Source organism: Akebia trifoliata, chromosome 1, assembly GCF_017979445.1.
Source record: "Akebia trifoliata isolate Shusen 1 chromosome 1, ASM1797944v1, whole genome shotgun sequence".
Lineage (NCBI taxonomy): Eukaryota > Viridiplantae > Streptophyta > Magnoliopsida > Ranunculales > Lardizabalaceae > Akebia > Akebia trifoliata.
The window spans coordinates 26,534,072-26,545,769 of NC_141375.1; the positions used below are offsets into that span (position 1 = coordinate 26,534,072).

The 11,698-nt window shown below is 34.0% G+C and overlaps 1 protein-coding gene across 1 annotated transcript; it reads left to right on the top strand.

Annotated features, from left to right (window-relative positions):
• The first annotated feature begins 987 nt into the window (after positions 1-987).
• LOC147411308 (defensin-like protein) lies at positions 988-10,098 on the top strand. Its single transcript, XM_086447137.1, has 5 exons — positions 988-1,147; positions 3,592-3,645; positions 5,118-5,221; positions 8,193-8,231; positions 9,534-10,098. The coding sequence occupies exons 1-5, from the start codon at positions 1,072-1,074 to the stop codon at positions 9,666-9,668; spliced, it is 408 nt and encodes a 135-aa protein (XP_086303263.1). The 5' UTR covers positions 988-1,071; the 3' UTR covers positions 9,669-10,098.
• The last annotated feature ends 1,600 nt before the right edge of the window (positions 10,099-11,698 follow it).

Consider the following 11,698-nt stretch of genomic DNA (forward strand, 5'->3'; position numbering starts at 1 on the left):
TTTTGGCAAAACATTTTTCAAAACATGAGTTAGAGGTTTTGGAATGGGCTGATTTTTGGTGAGGATGATCTCTACGGTGAGGAGATCATCATCACCAAAAATCAGCCCATTCCAAAACTTCTAACTCATGTTTTGAAAAATGTTTTGTCAAAAAGTTTGCTAAAAAATTTGCCATTGAACGCTACCCTATATATAATTATCTAAGATTTTCAAATGGATCACTATTGAACTTTCTTGAACTCCCAAATTTAAAAGGTGAAAAGTATTTATTTTTTCGAACTTTATAGAATGTGAGTCCGGATCATGGTTTTGGATGACACAAGATTAGGTCAACGACCTTAGAGCACCTCCAACCAAATAGGCATAAATGCTGAATATTTTATTGTAGAGAGCGCTATAAAGGCTTTCCACTCCAATGCTACGAGTTAAAATTATTTTAACTTTCAAAAAAAGAGTTAAAATTATTTTAATAACTTTTTTACTTTTTCACAAATTATGGCTCACAGCCGCCATAATTTTTCCTGCGAATAAGTAGATTGAGCCCGAGCCCTAGTGCGTTGGTGTCCCCCTTTTGAGGCTCTGACTCCACAAAAAGACAGTTGGGAGGGGATGCCAAGCCTGAGCCCGAGTGAGGTTGGACTTGCTCTTGTAAGGGCGGAGCCCTCACCGAGTAAGGTAGCTGGACTCATTTAATGGTACAGCTTGAACCACGTCTAATTTCCCTAAAAGATGGCCCATAAATTAAACGAGAAGAATGAAAGTTTTGAGAGTTGTGCTGGAGTAACAACGAAACTGACATCGTTTGGGACATTGGGGTGCACAGAACCATAGATGTTTCCAATCGTATCTGGATGAAAAGATATATGGTTCTAAGACACATCCATGTCAGCACTGTCCCAAACGATGTCAATTTTAAAGTTATTTCAGCATTTTCCAAGTTTTGATCTCAAAATGTCCAAATTATCCTTCCCCTTAACATTCTCTACCACAACATGTAACGCATCGTTCCATATTTATATCTCTCTCTCTCTCTCGCTTCTCACAAGTTCAGTCTGTCTGTTTTGTTCGAAGATGCTTCCAGAGCAATGGTCGCCTCCTTGCGGAAGACAATGCACGAAGAAATACTCAGCTCTCACGCAGATTCCATGTAAACTTCCCCAATAATTCCATGCCTTCTCTTCTTCCTTTTTTTTTTTTTTTTCTTTTCTGAATTATCTTAATTCCTGTTTTTGTATGTTTGTTTGTGATTTTTAATTGTTTTTAGGTTTCAGATATTATTATTAGCTTGTGATTCATTCATCCTTAATTTGTTGATTTTTTTTAATAGAATTTTTCTGATGAAATTTCAGGAAATTTTGTCGGGATTAATAGATGGAGAAGTGAAATTTTTGTTGTTTTATTTATTAGGATTTTGATTTTCTTGATTTTTGATTGCGCAACCACAATTTTGTGTGCTATTTGTTTTAATTTTCAATTGAAAAGCGTCGGATGGTCTTATGGAAAGTAGGTGAGATGAAGCTATTATGCCTTTCATTTCGTTCCAAATTATTTTTAGTTTATGAGTATCTCAATAGAAAGGGAAATATGATTTATTTCGTTATTTATTTATTCAGATTTGGATTTGTTTGCAATTTTATTATTTTTGATCTTGCATAATTTGCAAGTGAAAATAGAATGATTTGATGAAAAGGAATTGAAATCAAGTCATAATGCCTTAAATTTGTTCCAAATAATTGTTAGCTCGTGAATATCTCAACATTATCACATCGTAGCTACTTATGATTTGTTTGCGTTTTCATGATTTTTGATCTCGCAACTGGAATTTCATGTACTATTTATTTATTATTTTTGGTTGAAATTTGTCAGATAGTCTGATGGAAAGGAGTTGAGATCAAGCCGCATATTGCTTTAATTCATTCAAAATTACTGTTAGCTTATGAGTAGGAGCCAAAAATATTCTTTCCTAGGGATAAGCAAAATCATCAAATCAAGATATTCAAATCTTACCAAATCTAATCCGACCCAAAGGATCATATCTAAAATAGACAAGTAAAGGTTTGGCCAATATTTGGCCGAACCACTTATCTAATACATAAAGAGGTTCGGCATCACTAGTTCGTCCCTCCTAAAAAGGCAAAACCAAAGAGGTTTGGCCTCATTATTCTGTTCCTCCTAAAAAGGCAACACCAAAAGAGCTTAGCCTCATTATTCCCGTCCCTCTTAATAAGGTAATGTCAAGGGGTTCAGCCTCCTATTCCGTCCATCATAATAACATATCGTCAAGAGGTTCACTAGTCCGTCCCTCTTAATAACATATCACCAAGAGGCTCGGTCTCACTAGCCCATCCCTCTTAATAACATTAACATAACACCAAAAGGTTCGGCCTCACTAGACCGACCCCCTGAATCGCAAACTCTAAGAAGTTTGGCTGCTTGGTCCGACCCCCATTTTGTGAATTCTAATAGGTTCAACCATTTAGTTTGTCCCCCTTTTTTTATATTACAAACTCTAGTAGGTTTGGCTTCCTTAAGCCAAATCCCTCTAACAATTGCATGAGGAAGGTAAGTAAGTAACAAAGGTATTTTTCAAAATTATATAACGTACACTGCCCGAAAGAGTCGCAGTTGCATAACACAACTGAGTCAACTCAGAAATTGAACAATCACTGAGTTAAACCAGTTACACTTTTAAGACCACTTCTTATGTAAGTTACAAGAACCAAGAGGAGTGGGTCTTTAATGTCATCAAAACATCATGGGCTTTTATCGGCTAACAGGCATCATTGTTATGGTATTGCACACACCCCTTTGTTAGTGCACCAGCTTTTTGATGTTGTTCCTCTCAAGGTTAGACAGCCCACGAAACTGTCTATGGCAGCCAATTGTGGATTCACTTGCTTTCCTGAGATAGCTCTCTTTGGAAAGTATCATCTTACCCAAAATAACATAAAATTGACTGGAAATTTGAAAAGAAAAATGCTTTTAAGATTATGTTTCACAAGTGGCTTAATATCCATGACACACTCGTAGAGGTGTCAGTCTCATAAAGAGAACCCTTGTGAAGCACAAAGCAAGCAAGACAAGCTTCTGATTTCATTTTAGGGTTCAGCGAGAATTTTTTTGCACACTTTTTCTTAGTGGGGCAGGTACACCTGGGGGATTCTTTGGAGATTTACCCTAAACGGAAGGACCTTTAAGGAACAAGCTTCATTTAGAAATTTTAAGTGCTATTTATATTTATAAAAAAAAAAAGCATTTTTAAGTGCTCATTCCAAGGTTCACAGCCGTTAGACCAGTATGAAAAAATAAAAAACAAAAAACAAAATACCATACGTTAATACATGCACACATGCACGCATGCACTTGAACACATTGTTCATTAATTTTCCGTAATTCGGTACCAATGATAATATGAGGATGGCATGAATTTTTCTGAATTATATATAGTGTTGTATCTTCTTGGGTTATGTGTTTGGTTAGCATTTGCTTTTGGTTTTTATTTGTTTAAGACTTTTTCACTTGTCCAAATATTGTTTCTCAATCTAATGTTCTTGATTGGATCACTATAATAACCTTTGTATGGTCTTGTAGGGAGAGTGTTCTGCAAAAAAGGTTGTGATAGCGATGGAGAGACGTGGGAACAATGTAAGTGTCATTCTACTTCGTTTCTTAGTTGCTTGTTTGGACTAGCATGAGTAGATTATATCCTTTCTTGTTGGAATTTTGGGTAGATTTTATCTTTAATCTGCACTTCATTAAAAACTAGTACAGAAATGGAGATATTTCCACAATGGACTTCGTTATTTTTGCCAAATATGATAAACTTAGAAATTCCTTTATGTGGTTGAAGAACTTAGTGAATTAACTCGTTTGAGACCTTGGTTGAGTTAAAGGAAGTCATTTTGCAAAGTCTTCATCACTTGGTTTTGGTTGAGTACTAAAAAAAACTCAAGCAAGTGGTTGAAAAATTAAAAACTAATACACAATGAAATCCATTTTATCTCCAAAACTCAATCAACTATTGTATCAAGAGCTTTTTGGGTCTGATGAGCTTAGATGCATACCTAATATGAATCAGTTGTGCATTTTTTGAATCATGAAATGATTAGGAATCATAACATTAAATAATTACACTAGGAATGTGAGAACAAACTTGAATACATGAAAAACATGCACACCCGTTTAAAATTCCAAATTATATTGGATAGTGTTTATTATGGTTATCTGTTGTGGGTGTTTGTTGGATAAAGCAGACTTTTTGAATTTGGTTTTCTCTATCAATCTGAGTAGACCTCTATGTTGGAATCATATTTATATATAAACTAGTTGGAGAAATATGCCTCCTATATGATTCATTATCTGTATATACTTTTATGATTCGATATCTTTATCTAATTTTCATATCATCATGATTTTAATGGGTCTTTTCTTATCAAATATCAACCGAAGAATGATTTCGAAGGTTATTTTATATACTTGTACTGTTGTACATGTGTAGGCCGGTAAGACTAAGGATTTCATTTCTCTTGAGATTTTTTTTTTCCAATACGAGGCTTGAGAAGAGGCTGTGTTTACAACCCATTTAGAAAGTTACTTGAGTGAATTAGCTATTAAGAGCTAGAACTTAAGAACTCTTGGTTCCTTTGTTTCTTTAATTGTGTTTGCCACCCTTAGGCAGTGGCTTTTCACTTTGCAAGTGGGACCCATGATGATTTCATCCAATTTGACATGTCCTATTTTCTTCATTAGACAGATTACACAAAACGTGTCAGACAGTAGGACTTGGTATGAATTTTATAGCATACACAAAACAAGGTTACCCCATTTCCCACTCATTGAAAGATTAGGTACCCCATTTACTTGATGTTCTTTTTTAAACGAGAGTAACTTCCATTTATTAGAGAAGTGTGAAAAATATGAACATGCAGTTGGGATTTTGATATCATTACTTGGTTTTTGCTATTCAGTTTCTTTTAATTTGTGATTAAATATCTTTGTCAGCTGGATTATCTTTGTCTCTATATACAATATCCTAATCCTCTTGGTGAGCGGATGATCTTCTGTGTATATAAAAGTATATATTTTTCTAACATCGCGATTATTATTTGCATTTTCAGGTTTGGGGGAGTGTGACGAGCTATGCTATAAGGATCCTGTTTTTAAGGACCATCAGTGGAGTGCTCAAATTGATCGTTCTCCGGGAGTCGACACTTACTCAAAGGTTTTTCTCTCAAGCCATAGTTTTGTTTCTGAACATATGAATCTCTCAACTTCTTGCAACACTAGGGTGAAGTTGTACAAGGACCAATAGATGTCAAGGCACCCAGGTGGGCCAGACATTTACCATCTTTGCACTATTGTCATCAGGGGCCATGAGAACTATGTTGAATTGTTAGCTACATATATTGACTTAGGCGTTCATATCTCTTAGCTTTGTGTGTTACTCTGATGCAGTATTTTGTTGCAACTTTTTTTTTTTTTGATAGGTAAAGGGTTAGTGCTTAGCAAGGTGAAGTTGGGTTCAAGGGATTTTGAACCTTGGACACGAGAACTACAATCCACATGTCTTACCAACTTATTGTTCTGACTTTAATGTAATACTCTTAATGACAGAAATACGAGGATGTATCCCTCAACTTGATAACTCATGAATGCGACGCTAAATTAGTATGATGTAGCGAAGTATGAGAGTGATAACTAGGGTGTCAAGTTGTAGATAATCGATACTTTGGAGTACCTAAGGTCATTTCCACGAGGATTGTATTGGGGTGGTAAATAAGCTACTAAGGTTTCCTACAAGTGAAACAAAAAAGAAATATGAGTGAAGTGTAAAATGGTGTGGAGTGTGCTATGAATGCAAATAAATAAGAGAGGGAGAGAGAATGAGAATAGTGTAAAGTAAAAAAAAAGAGTAAATGGATGAGAGGTGTTAGGACATTGAGATTAGTCCAATCCTTCCATTTTTTATCATTTTTTAGTGCAAATAACAAGGGGAGGGACCAACGAAAGAGCAGCCCTCCCTCCAAAGATAATAATTATGCCTATATTATAGCAAATAAGGTATTCCACAAAGGTGTTTTTAGCTTTGAAGATCAAAACTAGAAAAAATTAGTGTGTGGGTATTTTGTGTATTTTCTAAGTACTTAGGATACTTGATATACTAAGTCAAAGATTAGGTACACAAAAATCACAAAAGAAATGTAGGAAACACCTTAAGATTCCATCAATGTGCAAGATCTCTAATAACAAGACATACATGATATGAAATGTAAAAGATACTTTAAAACATCAATAAATTGAAAGAAAGTCTTGGACAATCAAATCTCCATGGTTGTGGACACACTCAAATTCTCATAAAAAAGAGAAAGGGAATGGACATCCTTTCAAGTCCTAACTAATGGCATAGTAAGTTATGGTAGAACTAGCTATGAAAGCAAGTTGAGAAGTTAAGAAGAAAATGCTCTAAAAAGGGAAGGAGATTTGTATTTCCTCAAAATAAATAGATAAAATGAATCTGCATTGCTAGAGATGATACTCATGAAGTCCTCTAGATGACCCTAGCTCCACATGTCTAGAGGTTGATCCATTGACCCTTAATACTCTACATTCTCCTTGCACCAAAGAAATTCCTTTAATTAGGATAATTAAGATTTTTTATTTTGCATGAAACTTACATGAAATGCATGAGAATGCCCAAATACACCTCAAAACTGCAAAAAAGTCTACAATGTGATGATGTATGAAATTACGTGTGATTTGGGAGATTTACGTAGGAGAATACCGATAATGTCCTAATAGTAATTGAGATAATGCAAAAAAAAGGGGCATTATCATATTTCATTACAGCTACTTAAGAAGAAACCATATTTTTTCTCATCCGTATCTAGTTGGTATACTGTGTCACTGATATGAGCCATCCAACTAGGTTCCACCCTAGGCCATCAGATAAATCCCTTTCTTTTGAATAGTCGATACAATATTGGTTACTTCGCCTGGCTTCCAAAAAAAGATAACATTTGCGTCATTAGAATCATTTTCCACCAATGTGGTTTCAAAATCTGATACCATAATGGGCCAGAGGATCCATTTTATGTTAATATCCTTAATATTTTGTTTGTTTGAAAGATACCAGGGGAACAACTAAATAAAATTGGCATAAGCAAAGCTGAGAATATTCAGTGGATTGCTTTACCCCTGATTTTGACTTTTCTAGTCATGCTGTTGAGGGCTGAGATACTTGTTAGTCGAGTTCTCATTTTTTGTCGAAGAGTGAGCATTCTTATGATTAATAACGAGCAAAATTTACGGTCCTATACCTTATCACCTTGTGTTTTTAAAATAAGTTACAATTTTTATCAAGCACAAAGAAATGGAATTTTCAATTAAACCAGATATTTCTTCCAACTATGATTAGGATTATGTCAAAGGTGGTATATTTGATAAAATAGGGTCTTTATGCTGTTGTGAATATATGTGGCGATTGGATAGAGAAAGAGTTAGGGAATTGAATATGTAATTCTTGTAAATTTTGAATTGGTCCAAAACTATTTCAACTTAGAAGCTCAATACAATTTCAGTTGATATCCTTTTGGTCTATGGCTTTTGCAAAATCTTCAATATTGTTATTAAAGATTCTACTTATTTGGTTCACAAGCTTCAAAGTATATTTCTTAGTCCAGAAATCTCATCATTGTAATAATGTAGTTGAAAGTTCAACATCTAAACATATTTCTTAGTAACAAAAACTATTTCATGAAAAATATACACATTGATAGAAACTTAATTCGTACAATTTAAATGATAGTGTGGGGCATGCCTTCTCAAAAAGCTATTAACATCGTTGTAAATAATCTTGATATCTAAAGAAAAGAACAGCCGATCCAAAATTTTCAGGAGTGGCCAGAAAATTTTGATATCCATTTTCTTACATTGTCTTCATGTTATTCAAGTATGTCATGAATGCAATTTCTAGTATTTGGTGACTATTTTGTATGGTATTATCTTGTTAGGATTATCACTGGCTTAGTGAGTCTTTGTATGCACACGGTGTGGTATATAAACATGCATGGTGATGCTAAACAGATTTCTGGGAGAGTGCATAAGATGAAATAAGTACCTTCAGTGTGTGTACCTATTTTACTGATTCAATTAATATAGGTTCTTTTTCTTTTTTTCCTCTTTTCTTTTAACAGGAATGCTTCCAAGCTTGTATCTCTGGCTGTGGTTACAAGGTCAGTTGTGAGCAGTGTGAGTAAGCCTTTTGGTTGCATTCTGTCATTTTCATTTGGATTCTTGTAAAAGTTTGGATTGATGAAAATTCCTCTGAATTGACATACTTGGAAAATTTTCCTGAGCAAGACTTCTCTGTGAGAGTGGCCAGCCTGCTTTGTACCATGGACTCCATTGCTGCCAAGGAAATAAATGATTTTCCCTTGGAAATAGTGTCTTTCAAATTCTCGACACTCTGGAATTTTATAATTATCATGGTGTGGTGGGGGATGTCTTGATAATTCTTGGAATGTCTCGTCATCACACCTTATCCCAAATATTGGGTTGGCAATACAAACCTGATTTCTCCATTCTACTCTTGCTTGCTAATTCTTTGGGGGGTGCATATGGCAGAAATATGTGGGGACATTTGTCCATCTCTGACATACCCCCATGTCCGATTTAGTGACTAGAATACATGACATTTGAGCAAGTAGGTGCCATAGACTTCTATGATAATATTGAAGATGCATAGTTATATAGACGTTAAACATGCATAGTTATATAGAATTAAAACATGTGGAGCATCTGCATGGATTGACACCAGACCCATCTTTAAGTTCTAAAGCTTTCGCAAATAACCTATTAACGTACTAAAGGTTAGAAGTTTCATGACCTGCGATTATTTTCAGAATTTTTGGGTTACATCTTAAGTTGGAAAATAACATGTTAATATTAATTTAAATCAGTATTTGAGCACTTTTGCGCTATGTAATGATTACACTCCCATCTTCTAAGAATTTGTAGTGTCAGCTCATCATGTCTTACGTGATTGGCATTTAACAAGACATGTTTTCAAACAAATCTAAATTTATTATAATTTGTTATTTTAGTTATTATTTATATGGTTTTTAATGTAAATACACTTATTGAAATACATGATTTCTGTATTGTGTGTTGAACATGAACTAAATATTTTTAAGAGTCCCTCTCTCAAACATATAGACTAAACTGTACATATCAAGCATATTGGGGGCTAGTGTAAACTGAATCAATCAAAAAATATAAAATAGAAATCATTTGATGACTGATTTTTGGGTTATAGGTGTCTTAGAATGGACCCATGAGATTAGTTTTGGAAAGAGGGACAAACACCTTCGTATCTTGACAACAGAAGAACTGGTAGTTACTTGAATTCTCGAGGAAACAGTCGCACCTTATTTGTGAAAGTGGAGTAAAACTGCATTATGATTTTGGTTATTCCAAGTGTATGAAAGTTTTTATCTGAGCTTTCTTTAATGTGTTGCAATGATTCTTCAATGCAGTTAGGTATTCCCTTAGAGACAGTTGATCAGGTTCATCCCAACAGGCCACCGAAGCCTCCTACTGAGAAAAAACTGCCCACATTGCCTCTTGAGAATGTGCCCACTGCTGAAGACATGGCTTCAATCTCTGCATAGAGAAAGATGAGACAGACAATACATAATTTACCGTGTCTACTTTATTAGTAGTCTCTTCAACATACAGTGGTGCTAGTTCCAACTTTGGAATGAATGGTTCTTGGGCCCTTTTTTGCCTAAAAATCTTGACATTTTTTTTCTTCTTTACTCCCATTCCAGATTTTTTTGCAGTTTCTGAGACTTAAACATCTGGTTTGGTTGGAATTTTGGTCGGATAGCTAGGCTTTAACTTAAGACTTCTCTTTCTCTGGAGATGCCTACTCTCATTCTCATTGGGAGGCGGCGATTGTGTTCAAACTTCATTCCTGACATGGTTGTGTACCGATAAAGGTTTCACAGTTTATCCTCTTATGATTTTGATATCAAGCTATACAGGGGGTATGGAAATGGAATCCTTTTAGGGCCCCAACATCTTGGGCTACCGACTTCTCATTTGGTATCACATTGCTCTATTTAATTCAAAATTAAATTAGTCACCTATTTTTTTATGTTGCACAGTATCCCCAATTTCTCTGGAATGGGATTAGTCCCTACGGTCATATGCCTTGACCCAACCGAAGTTCCTTAACGTGCAACAAAGTAAGTCAAGAGGCTACCTAGTTTCAAGTACACAACCAAAGAGGGAGCAAACCTAACTTTACCATTGAGCCAAACCCAAGGGTAAAATTAATTTATTTAATTTTTGTAAAAAAGTTTATGATTTTGTTATACTCATTTTCATGTCCTTTTAGGGATCCAACCTCTTAGACTATGTCTTCTAATTTGATTTCACATTCTAAATTACTTCAATTAATTCAATATTAATTTGTTTAATTTTGATTAAAATTTTACTACTCCCTGTAACCCTAACAAATAAATTATGGGCAATTGAACCCTGAGAGTCAAAATTTTTTATACACGTTTTATATCCTTTATTTATTAAATCCTTCCACAATACAGTATACCTTGAATAAATTATAATGTCGTCTAACCTCTTTGGACTTTTTAAAACCAATTTCTAATAACTTTTGGGTTGATTCTATTGGACACAATTTTTCATATACATGTATATGTTAAATAACATTACAATGTATATCTTGCATTATATTTTTAAATTGCAAGAGTTTTACTGAAATATACCGAAATATATATACTTTTATTTTGAGAGGGCTTTTGATGAAATTTAATTTGACAAATTTTTTGTATATATTTTGGTGAAAATTTCTCTTCAGTTTTGCAAATATTTCAGTGAACAATAAATTTTGCCCCATCAAATTTTAGGCTTTTAGGGCTCCAATTTTACCAATTTTTACAATTTCAATGAAGTTTTTGTAATTGAATGGCACATGGATTTAAACATTACGAAATATTTCAGTTTCTAAGCTAATAAAAAGATTCTCTGGAATCGAAATTTAATGCTTTTAAGAATATATGATTTTTTTTAATCAAATATTACTACTCAGATATTTATGTCTAGATGAGACAGAAAAATAAGGAACTCAATATAATCTCCTCATGTTGTGTTCTTTTTGTCCTATAATGTAGCATGTCCACACCTTTTAGGTCTGTTCTAAATCAATCATGTCTATTCGGTCTGATAATATGTGAAATGTATATTAATTATACTTTATATTAGGGTAAATTCAACTTTCACGTCCTATGATTTGGCATAATTTAATGTCGACCCCTAACATTTCGACAATTGCATTTACCTCTCCTATAATTATTTAGCGGGCTTCATGTACCACCCTTCCGTCTACTTACCATCAATCAAACAGTTAAAAAAATGATTTTTTACTTTTTATAAAGATCATTTTACCCTTTAAAATGTTATTCTTTTTTATTAAAAAAAAAAAAAATTGCAGTAGAAAAATAGGTTTACTTGAGAATGCTTAGATGGGAAGATTTTTATGGTTTTATAATTTAATTTTTTTTAATAAAAAATGATAAAATGAAAGTAAAATGATAAAATAGCATCTGAATTTTAACAGTGTGTGTGAAAGGGAAGGTAAGCGCAATTGTCCAAATGTTAAGGGGTCAGTGTGGAATTA